At 39.8% G+C, this 19,879-nt stretch overlaps 1 protein-coding gene across 5 annotated transcripts in view; it reads right to left on the bottom strand.

Moving 5' to 3' along the window:
• The window catches only part of LOC122540670 (zinc finger and BTB domain-containing protein 44-like), a 49,550-nt gene that overhangs the window by 19,332 nt on the left and 10,339 nt on the right, over positions 1-19,879 (bottom strand). For all 5 annotated transcript variants that reach the window (XM_043676714.1, XM_043676712.1, XM_043676713.1 and 2 more), the window contains 2 exons: positions 17,941-18,104; positions 11,670-11,970 (listed from right to left, as the gene is read on the bottom strand). In XM_043676714.1, the coding sequence (XP_043532649.1) occupies positions 11,670-11,970; positions 17,941-18,104 (465 nt within the window). The remainder of the gene's footprint in view (positions 1-11,669; positions 11,971-17,940; positions 18,105-19,879) is intronic.

The following is a 19,879-nucleotide window of genomic DNA, read 5'->3' as shown; positions in this document are numbered from 1 at the left end:
ACTCAGCACCACCTTCCTAACCTGCAATCTTCTTCCTGACCTCTCCGCCCCCACCCCACTCCATCCTATCACCCTCACCTTGACCTCCTTCCACCTATCGCATTTCCAACGCCCCTCTCCCAAGTCCCTCCTCCCTACCTTTTATCCTAACCTGCTGGACACATTTTCCTCATTCCTGAAGAAGGGCTTATGCCCGAAACGTCGATTCTCCTGTTCCTTGGATGCTGCCTGACCTGCCACGCTTTTCCAGCAACACATTTTCAGCTGCATGTGTAGAAGAAGGACTCTGTTTCAGTTAGAAGAGTTATATGCTGATAATTCATGTCGTTGATTGCCTGGGGTTAGAATTTATTTATACTTAATAACAGTTCATATTACATGCAGAAATATGGTCAGTATTTTCTGTTAACCAAAGTCCATCAGAAAGGTAACCTGAAGACTGACTAATTACATTTTTAACTTTTGTAATCCCCCTATTAGAGTCAGAGTCAGAGTAGTAGTGACACTTGAAGGTGAGTGCACTTTCTCAAGTGGACACAACAATCTGCAATTTTAAGGTGTCCATATAAACTCAAGCATTTATAAATATGGACTCTAACTTTTTGTACTAAGTGGCTTAAGTTTGTAAGTCTCTTATTTATTGGTACCACTCTGCATATGCACAAGAACTTCTGAGCTGTGTAGATTATAGGGAACATTGCTTATAACGTGCACTTTTGAACAGAATCTTAAGTGTATTTTTTATTATATTGAATCACCGAGCAATATTATAAGAATGAAAACATTGGTGCTCACAGTAGTGAGAATGGGTCTAAATTAAATCAAAAAATCTTAACTAGAAATAACAGACATGAAAGACAGGAGGAAGAACATAAAGGAGTATAGCTCTAACAACTTGCAAGAAGCTCAATATCATCAGGACAAGACAGCCCAAATGATCAGCATTTCATCCAATCTAAAATATTCACTCCCTCCACCACCAATGCACAGTAGTAGCAATGTGTATCCTCTATAAAGATGCACTACAGCAGCTCAACAAGCTTTTTTCAATGGCACCTTCCAAACTCACCACCTCTACTCTGTTGAAATGGCAGGGTAGCAAACCCATGGGACATAAGCCACTGCAAGTTGCCAATCAAAATAAATACGATACTTACATGAAAATATCTTGTGGCTTCTTCACTGTCACTAAGTCAAATCCCAGAAGTCCCCTCCTTGCAGCACTATGGGTGCAACTGTACAGCTGGACTAGGGTAGCGCAAGGTGGTAGATCACCACCACCTTGCTTCACATGAATTAGCAATGTGCAAGGTGCTGGCCAAGTCAGCAACACCCAGAACCTGGTCTTTAAAAGGCAGATAACTGTAAAATATAGGCAAAAGTGAGGACTGCAGATGCTGGAAACCAGAGTTTAGATCAAAGTGGTGCTGGAAAAGCACAGCTGGTCAGGCAGCTTCCAAGGAGCAGGAAAATCGACATTTCGGGCATTCCTAATGAATGGCCTTTGCCTGAAACGTCGATTTTCCTGGTCTTTGGATGTTGCCTGATTGGCTGTGCTTTTCCAGCACCACTCTGATCTAAAAACTGTAAAATATAGTACTTTGAGAGATTCCAGCATATCAGAATCTACTGAATGGTGAGAAACATGCTACAGTTTTAATACGATGGCATTTAACAAGTTGTCATTTTTGCTATAAAAGTCCCAATTTGTTTCTGGGGGTCAGGAAAGAAGTATCTTTCTAGGTGACTACATAAATGCTTCTTACTGCACCTTAATCTTTAGTTGTGCTTTTCTATGCATTTCACTCATTGCAACAGAGACACAATTTATGTCCACCAACTCTCTACCTTAATGCTTCATCCAAAGCCTCAATAAATGCTAGAACTGATGAGGTTATCAAAATCATTTCTATTGCTCAATAAACAACATCGTCGAGAGTGGCATTAAAATTCATGCCTAATTTCTACAAGTCAACTCTACAAATTGCACAATTTGCACCAAAATAAGGATCAGATTTTATTGTGCAGCTTTTGTTTGGCAATAGGAAAAAAAAAAAGAGGTGAAAGGTATGCAGTGCATATAAAGACAGGAAGGTTTAAATAAAGTTTAAATACAGATATTGGAGCCATCGAGTAAAACAAAATAATTTCATTTCAAAGCGAAATGCAGTTACAAATCTAACTGATTTTAAAGTAAGAAGTATCAGTCAAAGAATTTGCAAACTTTGTGTACATGACTTTTTTTAAATTAAATTTGATAACGCCATGGAAGGAACAAAATATTTTATCTCTATTGAAAATAAGCAATGCTGTTTAGTGTTCAAATGACTTACTAATGAACAAGTCTTGAAATACGAAGGGGGGCTGGTTAGGGGTCGTTTTCCTTTTAATACTGGCGTAATTGCTATCATAAAGCTTAACTAACCTTTTTAAATTACTCATCTAGAGTTTAAAACAACACCAACCTGCCTGAGAACACTAAACATCGAGACTATTAAATCTGCGTTCTCAGCGCACTCCGCTTAAATGGTGAAACGTGGATAAAATATGGTTGGGCAGGAGAAAAATTCCACTTTCTCTCATCGCAGATCTCTTAGCATCTCTCGGCAGAACAATGTCACTAATTCAGAGGTGTTGGAGCATGCTAATCCCAATGTATCACTATTGATAATCCAATGCCAACAACATTAATCGGACAATGTTCATCAGATTGACATTAAATATATATTTAAAGACCTTCTGTCTGATGAATTACAACTAGGTCACAAATGCCTGGGTGCTCATATCTTCACTGCAAAAACAGCTAAAGAAGCAAGGTGGTGATGAACAATGACACAGTCACTGGGAGGCAGACTTTGATGACTGTGACCTTTGGAGGCTGAATGTTTGGAAGGTCATTTTGAAAGATATGAAATGAAAAGACCAGCTGCCCATGATGTGGGTGTAGACAGAACACAGGTCAGCCTGTCAGTCCATAGTCTTCCACTGCAGCAAGTGCACTGAGACTGCCATTTCAGAGGGGGCTTCCTGAGTCACAGCAAGCAACGCTAGGCATAATAGTCAGTACCACAGCTCAAACCATCATTTCACCACATGGAAAGCTGCCAAAAAGTTGTTGAAGATTATAAAACCAAGTTAACAGATACAAAATACAGCAACAAAAATCTGTTAAATACAACTTGTGTTTTGTTCAAATTTATCACTTTATTACATCCCTAAAATCTGCTTCCTGGTTTCCCCCATAACTTTCCTTGCATTCGTAGTCCAGAAAAATGAAGACACTTCTAGACGTGATATCAAAAAACTTTGATTTTGGTGTAAGTTTCATATGAAAGATTATAAGTTTGACTCAAAGTACTGGAGATATACAGTAAATTGTGGCAATGCATAAAGATTTGGTTAAATGACAGGAAATAAATTATAATATGAGAGGTAATATTATAATATGGTGGATGGTTAAAGAGCAGGAAAAGCAGACTGGTATATTGCTGGGACTAACAGTAATAACTTTGATTCAGAACTTAATACAAATTGGTCATATTATAAACAATACTAAATTACAGAGGGCAGGAGGGGATTTGTACATATTCTGGCATAAAATGGGCGAGAAGTCTAAAATGTGAAATATACGCACAAAAGAAATGAAGTCAGTAATATCCAACTAACGAATGGTGTCAAACACCTAAAGTTTGATTGAATGAATCCCAAGACTTGGTAGAATTAATTCTGAAAATGTCCTGCCACGCAGTACAATTTAGAGTCAATAGAATCTTAAATTATATTGTCAGAACAATCAAATATGTTCATACTATTCCAAACGCAACCATACCTTGAATATTATTCCAGTTTCTGCCAAAGACACTAGAAAGAGGATCAAGGGCTAGAGACAATGATAAATTCACCCTTCAGTATCACAGATCTGACTCATAAAAGAAGACAGGTGACTATAGCCTTTGCAGGCTTGAAGCAGATACCTTAACAGTAATCCAAGATCAATACAGGGCAGTAAATATTAAAGGAAAGACAAAAGCATACCATTTGTTAGGATGGGGGTGGAGGTGGGTAAAGCATACTAATGGTTATGTATTTAAAATCAGCAAAATGCAACATAATATTGCTAGGTTTGCTGGACGAAATGATCAAGTTTTGGAAAGCATTCCCAAATCAAAGAGTGGTGAAAGTCCTAAACTTTTGTAAATAATTAGGAACAAAGGAATTCCTGGACAATAAAAAAAAAAGTCCAGCTCGTTCACCTTCTGCCAGCTTAGCAATTGCATTATACAAAACTGTGACTGATAAGTCATTATAGAGCATGATTTAATACAGGCCCAGAAATTGCATCAGAAAAACCCAGCGGTTGCATCAAGACTTCTTTGCTTACCTCATTTAACATCTGAAATTATATGTGTATACCAGGAAGAAACAGTGTAATTCTTATATTAAGTCAATTTTAAAGGATGGGTTAAAACAGAGGGATCTGGATATATATTATGCACAGATTACTGAAAGTGGCAGGACAGATAGACAAAGCAGTTCATATAAGGTACAATATCTTCAACCTTATTAGAATTGCGTTCAGGAGCAAGAGGTTATGCAGAACTTGTATAAAAAAATCTGATAGATCTCAGCTGGAGTACCATATAAAGTTCTAGACACATTATAGTAAGAGGGTGCAGATTTGCAAACGTTTCAAGCGATGAGAAAGTTCAGTTGAGGATGAATCGGAAAGGTTGCGACTATTCTCCTTGGAAAGAAGATAGATCAACCACTTTGCTTGGGTCTGGAGTTCATGCCATCCAGATCAGGTAAGGATGATTTCCTTCCCTCAAGGACATTTGTGATCCAGGTGAGTTTTTGAGAATCAACAATGGTTGCATTGTCATCATTATTTTAATTCTATGTTTTTTACTGAATTCAAATTCTACCATCCGCAATGGTGAGATTCGAACCCAGGTCTTCCAAACATTAACTGGGTCTCTGGATTAACAGTCCTGTGATAATACCACTAGACCATTGTAAAGGATCACAAATGAGAGGGCACAGATATGCAAGCAATATGCAAATGCAGCAAATACAATGATGGGAAAACAAAAACCAAGTGGTTCAGGTCTAGAAAGCACTGTATGGAAGGGTGCGAAGGCAAGAGCATTTGAGGCATTTGAAGAGGCACTATTTGTACTTAAGTCATCTAAAGTGTGCATGAGTCAGGGAAAATGCAGGAGAATAGCTTATTTATGACAGGAAGAATGGCCTCCTTTTCTATTGAAAAATTTGTGAATCTGAGAGATGGGGCATCCTAAAATGCCGTTTTGTTCTTCTGCAATTCCATCTAATTTGTATTTGAATGTATTTGAATTCATTCGAACATTTAAGTCCATAGAGTGAATAAAATATTGATTCTGCAGATTGATATTGAATTTATCTCTCGCCCTTTAATTCTTTTATCTTGAATTACAATCTGCGATGATCTGCATTATCCACACATTTTAGAAACCAAAAACAATAATTGGATCACTTTTCAACTTTTTTTTAAATCCCAGATAGAATGAGCTCAATTTATATAGTTATTCCTTATAATTAAATTTATCTTCCTGGGCTATACTGGTTCCTCATTTCTGTACCTTTCAGTAGCTGAAATATCCTTTTTATACAGGTTGTTCTGGTATAACACACATGGTGTTAAGCCAAATTCACTAACGCGATTGACGAATTGGAGACACTATTTCTAAAGCCGATCTTTTAAAATGTGTTGCCTATAACGTGATTACATCAGCAACAGTAAGCACTGTTTCTAAGTCGCAATTTTGCACAAGTATGCAACTATTGTGTAATAGAAGAATTACATGTACTGTGGCAACCAGAACTGTTCATGATATTGCAAGTGCAATTGTGACAATAATTTCTAAAATGGTAGAATCAGTACATTATTTGGCACAATATTTATCTTTTCATAGGTTCCAACATCGGATTTACTTTAATCACTGTTGCAGAGACTGTTACAATAGCTTCAGTTTATTGGTTATTGATCTTCCATACTCCATGAACCCTTTAAATAACAATTATTTCCTCATTAAATTCCTCCTGCTCATTTGTTCCCAATTCTCAAGCATATTCAACTCATCCAACAATTTGTACTGTTCAACTTTGAAGTCTAGAACAGTTCTGTATTAGTGCAACTTAAACTGCTCTGCTGGTGACTCCTAGATCTTGATTATTTGTAAAGGCAACAAGTATCTGTGAATCCACTGTGACATGATAAAATACTGATGACAATTAATCCTTTAGGTTCTACTGGCCAATAATCTATGTATCCAATTTAAAATATTCCCTGATTTCTTCTTGCACTACATTCAGTTCAGCCTTTGCAGAAGAACTGCACCAAAGCTTTGCTGCCCATGGTATGATATCCACTGCCTTAAAGAGATCAAACTCAGATTTTGTGACCATATTGCAGACATCTCTTTTCAGTCCATAAGCATGACCTAAGCTTCCACTGGCTTGGTGTTTTAATTCATTGCCAGGCTCTCGTCCTCCAATTCCTGACCTCAGACTTCTGCAGTGTTCCACTGGAATTCAACATTCAGCTCTAAGAACATTTCCTAATTTTCCATTTAGGCACTTGATAGCCTTCTGAACACAAAACGGAATTCAACAATCTCAGACCATCAACTCTGTACCCATTTTTATGCTTTGAATCATAATTTTTATGTCATTGCTTCTGGACTGCATTGTTAATTACGCTGCCCTTCACACTTGTATAGGACTAATACTTTTGTTGCTTTAAGACTTCATTTGCCTTTTGATCCATGTCACCTTCATCACTTAAGTTTTCTAGACTATCGAATATTGTCTTTTTTGTTCTTCCTAGCTTTCAAAATCAAAATTCCTTCATGTTTCTACCTTCCTTCAGTCCAAAAGAAATCAAAATGAATTAGAAATATTAACGGTGTTTTTCTCTCAATACATACTGCAAGACCTACATACAAACTAAATGAGCAATTGGCCATTTAACTCCTCAATCCAGCTCCTTCATTTTGTAAGATAATTGTTGATTGCAATCTCTACTTTTCGAGTGTAGCTTCTACTTTTTTGGAATTAATGGCATCCAACACGGAACTTTTGCTGAGTACTTCCAGCATTTTGCATTTATTTCAGATTTCCAGCACATGTTATTATATTTTGCTTTTACATCATGGTTTAAAGGGATTACTCAAATCCAAAAATGCAACATCAACTGGCATATGTTAATCAAGCTCTTCCGGCATACAAGTAAAGAAAGTTAGTTTGTGTGTTCTGGCTCACCTATGATGCCTCATGATTGATCAGAATACCCCCACACTTGCTAATTGCATGCAATTAGAACTAAACTGGGCTGCAACAGTTTCAGATTCTACAGTTTCACATGATCAAGGAAATCCATGTCATTCAAACATTTAACATTTATTTCCCAAGACTATTAAATTAAGTAATAAATATCTCAAGACGCTCAAACTTCCTGACCACCCTGTGAAAGTGCACATAAACTTGGACTTCAAAGGCAAAGGACCAGAAGCAGCTAAAAGTCACAGAATAGTACTCCAGCTAAAATCATAGGCTTGACAACACCTTACCTTTTGCCTGGGCAGCCCACAGCCCAGAGGACTCAACATGGAGTTCTCAAATTTCAATTAACCCTCTTACCCATCCCCCGACTCTCTTTCCAGCCTTGCCTGCTCCCTTCCATTTCTCCTATCTACCATTCCTTCCAGGTACCAACCAGATGCATTCCTCCCATCAACCAACCAGGTCATACCTACAAGCCATATTCACCTATCACTACCTTACCATTCCAATCCTGTCCCCACCCGTTACCCCCTCCGCCCGCCCTTTACCAGCAGCTCCCCCTACCCCAACCTCCATTCTTGAAGAAGGGTTACATCCAAAACTTTGACTTCGCCACCTCCTGATGCTGCATGATCTCACTGAATGGTAGACCAGACTCGATGAGCTAAATGGCCTGCTTCTGCTTGTCTGTCTTATGGTCTGATACATGTTTACACAACTGCAGATTTCTAACAAAATGTACAACTTTATAACATCATAAAATAAACACTGGTCATTACTGCAATAAATATTTGCTTTTTATATGTCGGAGTAAAGAACTAGATGTCAGGGTACAAGACCACCAGAAATAAGAACAGCAGTAAGCCATTTAGCCCCCAAGCCTGCTCCACTATTCAACAGAATCATGGGTGATCTTACATTCTTCATGTCCACTTTCCTGCAATATTCTCACAACCCCTGATTATCTGACTGATCAAAAATTTATTGACACCACCCACGCCCTCCACCTCCTCCAGGATTTCCGCTTCCCCGGTCCCCAACGCCTCATCTTCACCATGGACATCCAGTCCCTGTACACCTCCATCCCCCATCACGAAGGACTCAAAGCACCCCGCTTCTTCCTTTCCCGCCCTACCACCCAGTACCCTTCCACCGACACCCTCCTTCGACTGACCGAACTGGTCCTCACCCTGAAACCCTCCTTCGACTGACCGAACTGGTCCTCACCCTGAAACCCTCCTTCGACTGACCGAACTGGTCCTCACCCTGAAACCCTCCTTCGACTGACCGAACTGGTCCTCACCCTGAAACCCTCCTTCGACTGACCGAACTGGTCCTCACCCTGAAACCCTCCTTCGACTGACCGAACTGGTCCTCACCCTGAAACCCTCCTTCGACTGACCGAACTGGTCCTCACCCTGAAACCCTCCTTCGACTGACCGAACTGGTCCTCACCCTGAAACCCTCCTTCGACTGACCGAACTGGTCCTCACCCTGAAACCCTCCTTCGACTGACCGAACTGGTCCTCACCCTGAAACCCTCCTTCGACTGACCGAACTGGTCCTCACCCTGAAACCCTCCTTCGACTGACCGAACTGGTCCTCACCCTGAAACCCTCCTTCGACTGACCGAACTGGTCCTCACCCTGAAACCCTCCTTCGACTGACCGAACTGGTCCTCACCCTGAAACCCTCCTTCGACTGACCGAACTGGTCCTCACCCTGAAACCCTCCTTCGACTGACCGAACTGGTCCTCACCCTGAAACCCTCCTTCGACTGACCGAACTGGTCCTCACCCTGAAACCCTCCTTCGACTGACCGAACTGGTCCTCACCCTGAAACCCTCCTTCGACTGACCGAACTGGTCCTCACCCTGAAACCCTCCTTCGACTGACCGAACTGGTCCTCACCCTGAAACCCTCCTTCGACTGACCGAACTGGTCCTCACCCTGAAACCCTCCTTCGACTGACCGAACTGGTCCTCACCCTGAAACCCTCCTTCGACTGACCGAACTGGTCCTCACCCTGAAACCCTCCTTCGACTGACCGAACTGGTCCTCACCCTGAAACCCTCCTTCGACTGACCGAACTGGTCCTCACCCTGAAACCCTCCTTCGACTGACCGAACTGGTCCTCACCCTGAAACCCTCCTTCGACTGACCGAACTGGTCCTCACCCTGAAACCCTCCTTCGACTGACCGAACTGGTCCTCACCCTGAAACCCTCCTTCGACTGACCGAACTGGTCCTCACCCTGAAACCCTCCTTCGACTGACCGAACTGGTCCTCACCCTGAAACCCTCCTTCGACTGACCGAACCCTCACCTTGACCTCTTTCTACCTATCACATTTCCAACTCCCCTCCTCCAAGTCCCTCCTCCCTACCTTTTATCTTCTCCTGCTGAACACTCTCTGCTCATTCCTGAAGAAGGGCCTGTGCCCGAAACGTCGAATCTCCTGTTCCCTGGATGCTGCCTGACCTGCTGTGCTGTTCCAGCAATAAAGTTTCAACAAAAATTTATTGCAGTCTTAAATATTCAAAAGGACTCATTGCTACAGAGAGCTGTGGACACAAAGTTCCAAAGACACTCAAAGAAGAAATTCCTACTCATCTCAATCTTAAATTGGCACACTTTAATTCAGAGACCATGCCAGGAGATAGTCAGTACTGCAAATGCTGGAGAAGTCAGAGTTGATAGAATGTGGTGCTGGAAAACGCACAGCAGGTCAGGCAGCATTCAAGGAGCAAGACTGTTGACATTTCGGGCTTAACCCTTCATCAGGACTCACTTCTGCCAATGCCATCGACCATACTGCCTCCATGGACGCCACCAGTTACATGACTGCCAACATCACCACTGATCACATGACTGCTCCCATGCACACCCCCACTCCAGCTCCATACTTGACCTCAGCCACAGGCACTGCTAGGTATTTACCATTCCCCTATCCTTCCTCTCACTGAGGTCAAATGGTCAGTCCTCAGCAAAGGACTCACCTTCATCCCACTTCGTCCCCATGTCAATGAATTCCATACGTGCCACGACTTTGAACTCTTTCTCCGTTGAGTCCTGCCGAAATGTCGACTCTCTCGCTCCTCAGATGCTGCCTGACCTGCTGTGCTTTCTCCAACACCACGATCTTCAGAGACTATGCCCTCTAGTGCTAGACTCTCCCATAAGGGAGAAACATCCAATCATTCTTCTAAACTCTACTGAGTAAAGTCCTAACCTACTTATAAAACCAGAAATTGGTCACAAAACTCAGCAGGTCCAGCAGCATCTGTGGGAAGAAAGCAGAGTTAATGTTTCAAATCTGCTGACTCATCAGAATTGCTTAGCCTTTGCTAATGAGGCAATCTCTTTATAATAACGATCATCTCAGAACCTTCTCTGAACTGCCTCCAATGAAATGTTTTTCCTTCAATAAAAAGGGAACCAATACTGCTCGTTATATTGAAGATATGATCTTACCAGCACCTTGTACAGTTGCTATCAGACCTCTCTACTCTATACTCCAACCCCTTAATATAAGGGCCAACAATCCATTAGCCTTCCAGATCACCAGCTGCACCTTTGTGCTAGTTTCTTGAATTTCATATCCAAATACCCCCAAGTCCCTTTGTGTGGCACTTCCTGCAGTTTCTTTTTTCCATTTAAATAATACGGTATTGTTTTGTTCTCCCTTCTAAAATGAGCAACTTCACATTACCAAGTTTTGCCCACTTACTTAACCTATCAATTCCTCTGTCAATTGAGATTGACTAATAACACAAGTACAGCGTGTTCGGCTAAAATGTAGCAAGGTGGGAGTTTTTTGGGGGATGGCGGGGTGGGGTGGTGGTGTGGTGTTGGTGTGTGGCTGACTTGCATGTTAATTTTGTGCAAAAATGTGACCTTTATGGCCAGATAAATAGATTTGACTTATACACCAAGTTGACTTGTACGCTGTGATTTATGGTACACAAATTGTACAGCACGGTCCCAACCAGTGCTTATGTTAGTCAGAAATGTCCAATCCTCAACACTGAGCCCTATTACGCTCACAGATTTCTTTCTCCTTCATATCCTCATCCAAGCCATCCTTAAAGGCATCGACAACACTCACCTCACCTATTTCTTATGATAACACTCTGACCCCAATCTCGGAGTAAAGAAGTTGTTTCGGAATTTCTCACTGGATTTATTAATAATTTATCATTTATCATAGTTATGGTCTACTCCACAAATGTTAGATTTAGCCACATTGATAATCTCATAAGATTAATAAATATCATCAGAGCATTCTTGCACTAATATCCATATTACTCCTTCTTAAGGATAAGTTTTCAAAATACTGTAGCTTACCTTCCTTGGAAGTAGGACGCTAGCTCAGATGCTTCGTGATTCAGGCTCCTCAGGTGTACAATTAAGTTTCCAGAATTAGTAAACATGGCACCACATGTTTTACACTCATAGATTCTTGGTTTTCGAATAATGTGCCTTGAAACACGCATATGATGCTTATATTCACCAAATGAAGTAAATGTTGCACTACATATCTGGCATCGGAAACATCGTTTGCCTTCATGCTTGAGACGATGCATCTTTAGCGAATATGCTCTTGTGAACTTTTTTCCACACCTGTCACACTGGAAGGGTTTTATACCTTAAAAATAAAGGAAAGCTTTCAATCGACAATAGCCAACTTAATAATTTGTGAAAAAAGCTATATTTCATTCTTTCAATTCCTAAGATTGTCATCAACTTTCATGAACTGCTCATCCTATCCCAAGCATCAAGCAGGAAGAAACTAAAACGGACGAATTTGTGTGTTTTGTAAATGGCAGAATTTCTACAGATTTCAGTAATAATGCAGTCTGTTAGTTAAATAGTGAAAAGAAATGCAGACTCTATTAATCAGTAACAATTTATCTATTATAAGAAGAATATGCTGAACATCAAACTGGAATTACTTTTCCATATTTGCTTACAACCACTCAATGCTCCAGCAACCGTAGAAATAATCTCTCTAACCTACATGCAAGGAAGATAATACAAATATTAAAGGAAATAAATTATTTTTATAGTCCAAAAATCTTAACAAAATAGAGTTGATACACTATTTTGTCCGCCCAATACTCTTCCTTCAAACATTAATCAAATTCCTAGCAGTAAACCATGAGGAATAAAAATATGCACCACCTACGCTGCACTGCACAACAAAATTTACTGAATGAAAATATAAAATTATTCATAAACAATCAAAAAGCACATTATGTATGACCAGCCTAACTAAATACAGAGGAACCTTGATTAACCGAATATGATCTCAAGATCCTGAGAGAAACACTATGTCAAAGAGCTGTTTCAACCTTAATCACGCCTTTTGTTTACAGGTACAATGATTAAAAACAAACTCAGCTCACTGAACAGCTGCCGAGAACAGTCCAGGCACCGTCACTAAATGACTGACCTCCTGCCTGCACACTTTTCCTGAATCCAACAGAGGGGTGAACCCTAAACTCCCCTTCCCCAGATAATCTAATGTTGTCCCATACATGGCAGAGGTAGAACCTGTCAAAAGGTTGTGTGTATGCATGCGCGCACGCTTACAAGCTCTATTTGGAGACTTAGTCCACAAAGCAGCAGCAATCTCACTGTTGGTGTACAGTCCAACTGCCGGGGGGGGGCGGGGCAGAAGCGCTGACCAGGGTTGGACGGGGCTGCAGGGTTGTGGGTGGGCGGTGTGGGGACGGGGGGTGGGATGGCAGCAGACCAGACCGGGGTGGGGGGGGTCTCTCACGCAGCATGCTAGTACCTAGTCTCCTGAACAGGGAGCAGACTTCACAGAAAACTCCAAGCCCCTCAGGAAATCAATTAACCGAATAATCAATTATCTGAACGAAATAGTGCCCACCCATCTCATTCGGATAATCAAGGTTCCTCTGTATATGTATGCACTAGGATCAGCTTATTATAAAGTTTATTGTACAGATTATTCCAGTTAATTTTGTCCTCTGAAATCCAAAGTACACTTCCAGAGAAAGGGAAAAGTCACATTTGATATTTCACCATTAATTTACAGCATTTAGAAACATCTACCACTATGGACAGCATCCAGGCTTGGGCTAATGACTGACGAGTTACATGTGTTACACAAGTGCCAGACAATGATCAACTTAAACAAAACAAAATCTTATCGTCACCCCTCCAGTTCAATGATACAACTGTCACTGAATCCCCGCTATCAACATCTTGGGCTTAAGGTTTAGCAGAAACTTAACTGGAGCAGCCATGTGAATACTGTGGATACAAGAGCAGGTCTGAAGTTAGGAATTCTGAGAGTAACTTACCTCCAGTCTCCCCATTGCCTGTCCACCATACACCAGGCACAAGTATCATGGAATACCATCCACGGGCCTGGATGGTAATACTTCAGACAACACTCAAGAAGCTCGATACCAGCCAGGACTAAGCTGCCTGTTTAATTGGTACCCCAACCACAACGTTCAATATTTACTCCCTTCACCACTAGCACATAGTGGAAGCAGTGAGACATCTAAGAGAGATGCACTACAACAACTCAGCAAGGTAATCTGCAACCTCTGCTTCCTAGAAAGACAACATCAGCAGATGCAAAGGAAAACTACCACCTGCAAGCTCCCACATAAGTCACATACTGAATTGTGACTATATCGTCATTTCTTCATTGTCGTTAGGTAACATTTCTGGGACTCCTTTCTAAACAGGCCTGCTGGTGTCCCTATACCCCAAGGTCTGTAAAACTTCAAAACAGCAGCTTATAACATCTGCTCCAGGGCAATTAGGAATGGGCAAAAAATGCTGATCTAGTCATTGACACCAACATCTCAAACAAATAAAACATAACACTTTCAAACAACTGCTAACCTTATTGAGCAGAGTCAGAACAACCAACATTCCAAGATTTCAGCAATTAAGACTGTTTTGCCATAAGCTGTTTTAACTTATAAGTAGGGGAGAAAGGTTCAATTCAGTAGGAAAACATTGTATAACAGACTGTAAATATATGCTTTCATTCAGCTGTTGCTTTCCATTATTCTGCTAGGATGGCAAAAGCATCAAGCAAAAGTGAGAAGAGATTTAGTATTTCTCTTGATTTAAGTTAATAATGCCCCAAAATAACTCAAATGTCTGCTGCAATTTGTCCTAAGTGCACACCTCCTCACCCCTTTTTTAATTTGAGAGGCTTTCACAGTATTAAAGTGTAATACGATACAATATCTTCAATCTTTTCTATTTCTGCTCAAAGGAAATGAAGTATTAAGATGACAATTGAAACTTCAACTTGTTCTCAAATGTAAAAGTAGAAAGATATTTAATAAATCGCATAGGAAAATCAATTGTTTACAAGTAAAGTTTTGGACTTTCTATATTTGACAAGTTGGTGTGACTTAAGTGTAACTGCCATGAACATAAAATATTTCATATAGATACTTTTGTGATGTAGAGGTAATTCAAATTTTGTCATGAGTTTTACACAATTCTTCTTGGCTTATCAGGAAACCTTGGAATTTTGGTTTGGAATTCTGCAATGAATTTTAAAGTTTAAAAATAGGGTGAAAAGTTTTAAGAGTTCCAAGATTTTCTTACTAGGTTTTGGATTATAACTCCCTGTCTTTAAGATATCAGTACTAACCACTGCACTAGCCTTGAACAGTGCAATGTTTCCAATTATTATACATCAATTAGTTTACTATCTCATACTCTACACTACAAATTTATGAACAAGGTGGAGGAATATGCCATTCAGCCCCTCCAGCCACTTCTACCATTCAAAAAACTCATGGCTGATCATGCATTTTATTATTTTGCAACTAAACTGTCACCTTTTCCCAGTTAATCAAGTTTACTTCTCTAACAGGTTAAATAAAGATTTCCAGAGTGAGAAATTTGTCATTAAAATTGGAAAATATATTCAAAAAACCCTCTGAAATCAACTAAGAAAACAACAGTGAAAGAGTCAAAATCTTTGAGAAAAATGCAAGCATTTTGTGCTGGAAAGTATCATAATTAACATTCAAAACAAAGCGATATTAATAATAAAAAATCATTTGTGTTTCATAAATATGGAACACCACATGCTGTTCTAACTATCTTGTTTCACCTTGGCCTGGAACAAACTTTTCATTCCTCAAACTTTGGCTGCCTTTGCATAACACTGTATGCTCCACCCTCAGCAATAGACGTATACTCTGGAATTCTGTGAAAGCCCATCACTCCTTGCTACTTTACTCCCAACCTTGAAAAGCTCTCTCAACAAACTGTGTTCAGCACTTAAATCTTTGTAACTTCTTGTGCTCAATCATAATTGTTGATTATGGCAAGACTACAATATTTTAAGCACCTAGAATGTTTCGAGTAGAATTAAAAACCAAACAAATAGTAAAAAAGGGCATAAATTAAATATTAAGATTTTGTGAATGCTCATAATTAAAACTATTTAAGTAAGGAAGATTATAATGTGCTGTGAATTCTGAAATGAAGCTTAAGAGATACACAAATGCATTGATGAATGTTACAAAAAGTTAATGACAGCAATTAGTCTCATTTAAAACTCACTGATCTTCAAGTATTATTTCATATCTTCAAACAGTAACAATGGACAGGAATTAAAAATCCATTTTGTAAAATAAACAGATTAATTCTGAATAAAGCAGAATGCAGTTTCAGTATTATTTTCTCGTAAATTCTAGGAAAATCAGTTTACGGTGACTGACAAGTGAAAGATAATGCCCTTTGTTTTTATTTGATCATGGGCACCACTTGCTGGTCCAGCATTTATTGGTCATCCCCAAAGGGCAGTTAAGAGTCAATCATATTACCATGCGTCTGGAGTTATTAGTAAGATAGATCTGGTAAGGATGGCAGGTTTCCTCCATTATCAGGTCGTAAAGTCATACAGCATGGCAACAGACCCTTCAGTCCAACTCATCCACATTGACCAGACATCCAAATCTAACCTAGTCCTTTTTGCCGGCAGTTGGCCCATCATTAGTGAACTAGATATGTTTATTGGACAATGGCTGAATGTTTGTCATTAGGTTAGCACTTAATTTTGGATTTTTTAATTGAATTTAAATTTCACCATTTGCCATGGCAGAGTCCCAGAACGTTAACAAAAACATGGTAATTGCTGGAGAAGTTCAGCATGTCTGGCAGTATCTGTGGAGAGAAAACAGAGTTAATGCTTCAAGTCCTGTGACCCTTCTTTAGAACTTCTCCACAGATGCTGCCAGACCTGCTGAGTTTCTCCAGCAATTTCTGCTTTTGTTTGTTTCAGATCTCCAGCATTCACAGTTCTTTGTATCAATCACAGAACATTAGCCAGGTGTTCTGAGTTATTCATCCAGTGATATTACCATCAGACAATTGCTTCTACATTTTCTTTCACACAAACATAACACTAGATAACTTAGACATTTAAAAAGACTTCTATTGTCAGCAGTCATAAGTAAAAAGAGATATAATAAGGCATTACAGAAACTAAGACATCTTCCAAACTATCTATAAAAATTAACCACTTTGAATGGCAGGTATAGTTTTCAGGCAAACAAAGAAATTGATTTGTCCCTTCTATACCATAGCGAGATGAATTGCTAATTAATCTGCTTTTGATAGAGCTAACCAGCATAAGTACAATAGGATCTTAAAAGAAAATATGTCCTTGGTTTAATATGTTTAATGGGATGTGAGCACAGTTTACAGGTCAGCATTATATTGTGTCTCCTTAACTCAAATGTGCTACCAATAGAGTCAAGGAGAGACACAAGATCACTTGGCATAATATGACACCTACCAAAAAGGAACCTGTTAACTATTGCGTAGCAATCTTTCTGCAAAAAAAAAAGCAACTCCAGTGTATCCTTATCTCACAAAAATCTATCTTCTGAGATCTGAGTTTCAGTTGATCTAGCATTCAGAGGAATAGCTCCAGATTTCTGCTATCCTCTGTGAAAATATACTTTCTAAATTCACTCCATAAAACTCAGCTCCAATTTAAAAATTTTGCTATTTTACTATAGATACCACACTACAGGGAATAGTTTAGTGTATCTACTCTAACATGTCCCTTTGAGGAAGTTTTTTTGATACATGCCTGCTGTTGCTAAATCAAACAGGTGTTGCCACAATATACTCATTAGTTCTAATTATGAATCCCTTTGTGGCTACAATATAATGAACTTTAGAATCTTCCAATAAACTTTGGGTTTCACTGGATCTCTGACTCACTCTCTTATAATAACCTATGATTTCTGTTGAATTCTGCTGAAATAAATACACACTTTATGCTTCATGTGATAATTGCTTCTGTTATGGCTTTTGAATAAAGCACATCAAGGCATAAATATTACCAATATTTTGAACTCACACAAAGATTAGTTTTAACAAATCTGTTATCGAGAAGCAACAAGTCAAATTAGCAATTATATTAGTTAACTTTCATTCATGTGATAATTCACAAGCACAAAGTAAGGAAGACTAAGGAATGACTCTTCTTAATAATTCACATGCACATATCCAAATGAACATATTATTAATGCAATTATACACAAGGATAAAGTAAATAGACAGGAAAACATTTATTTAATCTTACCTGAGTGAATAAGCATGTGCTGTTTGAGGTTCTGGATACGAGTGAATCTTGCACCACATGTGGGGCACTGAAAAGGTTTATCAGGACCATTTGGACTGGGTCTCTCCGTGCCACTTGTGGAAGGGTTGATGTATAGCTGGTAGGAGTACTGTCCACTCTCCAACCTAAAAATTTAAAGAACTACAATTTAAAAGTAGAATTATCCAAAGGAGAGCCAAGTAACCCTTTTGATCTTGTTGAAGCAAGAAACAACTATCCAGACTTTTCTGTTGATTCCCGCAATACGCCAATGTATCTGTACAATATTTGGGCATGACTGAATTTTGAGAAAAAATTTGCAATATATGAAGTAAGTGTTATTGAACATACTAATTGGTGGTAGATTCAAAAATATATATTGAAAGTTTATTGGAATATAACTGGTCTAGCCTTCATTTTCCAAAACTGATATATATTTCTGACGTAAAGTAAGAAAATGGTACTAGATAAAGTGTAACAGATTGGCAAACAGAAATCGGATGTCAGCTATTTAAATATCCGTTATTTCCTAAAGCAACAATCTTTGAATATTCTGTTTCTATGTAAAATACTGTAATTAGTAATAAATCCAATAAGTTAAATAACTTAACTTCAAATATGCAAAGGAAACATTTCCTGACCCAATAATCACTTCGATACACCCTAAAGGCAGTTAGAGCAAGTTTTACATTTAATCTTCATTGATCTGTTATGTACATTTTAAAAATTAATAACTTTATGGAATTGTCCATCTCTTCCTTCATCATCTATCTTCTGACTCCCAATCTAAACATGAACTTCTATTTATCTCTCAGCCCCCTCCATTCCTGATAAAGGGTTTATGCCTGAAATGTTGATTGCCCTGCTCCTTGGATGCTGCCTGATCTGCTGTGCTTTTCTAGCACCACACTTATCGACTCGAAATCAAGATACAGTATAATTCATAAGAGACAATTTGGACTGGACACACTAGGGCTCCTAGTTAATTCATATGGAAAATGCTTCACAAGTGGGTTGATCTTTAACAGTTACCATAAGCACTGAAATTCAGTACAAATCCTTTCCCATTGGGCATTGTAAAAACTGATTTCAGATGGAGCTTTACCACATCTGCCAAGTTCATTTTTCCCTCAGAAACCCATATATGCTATTGCATCTCATCTTATTAAACCAGCATTCATCACAGCAGAGAGTGGCGCGAGCTGGGCGGTAATGAAGTTGGAGTGCAGAGCTAGTCGGGAAGGTAAGTGATTGATATTTGAGTGGGTGTGTTCTAGACCCCAGGCCCTACAGAGTAGGGCCTCCCTCCCATCCTCCTCCTCTAACCTAACTTTAAAGTCCACAGGTAAGCTACTCAGTGTTCTTGTTTTGGAGACGAAGTGTAGAGTAATGGCAGCGCAGGCAGTGGAATGTTCCTCCTGCAGGATGCTTGAGGTAGGGGTGACCACCGATACTCCTGCCGACTTCATCTGCAGGAAATGCAGTCAGATCCTGCTCCTCACAGAATGAGTTAGGGAACTGGAACTGGAGTTGGATGAACTGAGGATTATTCGAGAGGCTGAGAGGGTGATAGACAGAAGCTACAGGGACATAGCTACGCCAGAGAACAAAGGTAGCTGGGTAACAGTTAGAGGTGGGAAGGGGAGGAAGCAGGCAGTGCAGGAATCCCCTGTGGTCGTTCCCCTCAGCAATAAGTATACCGCTTTGGATACTGGTGGGGGGGACAGCCTAGCAGGGGTAAGCTGCAGTGACCAGGTCTCTGGCACGAGGTCCGGCTCTGAGACACAGAAGGGAAAGGGGGAGAGGAGGAGACCGCTAGTTATAGGCGACTCTCTAGTTAGACGGTCGGACAGGCGATTCTGTGGGCATGGGCGAGACTCTCGGATGGTTTGTTGCCTCCCGGGTGCCAGGGTCCGAGACG

Source organism: Chiloscyllium plagiosum, chromosome 35 (genome assembly GCF_004010195.1).
Source record: "Chiloscyllium plagiosum isolate BGI_BamShark_2017 chromosome 35, ASM401019v2, whole genome shotgun sequence".
Lineage (NCBI taxonomy): Eukaryota > Metazoa > Chordata > Chondrichthyes > Orectolobiformes > Hemiscylliidae > Chiloscyllium > Chiloscyllium plagiosum.
The sequence above is the reverse complement of the archived record's forward strand: the minus strand, read 5'-3'. Positions and strand labels throughout refer to the sequence as shown.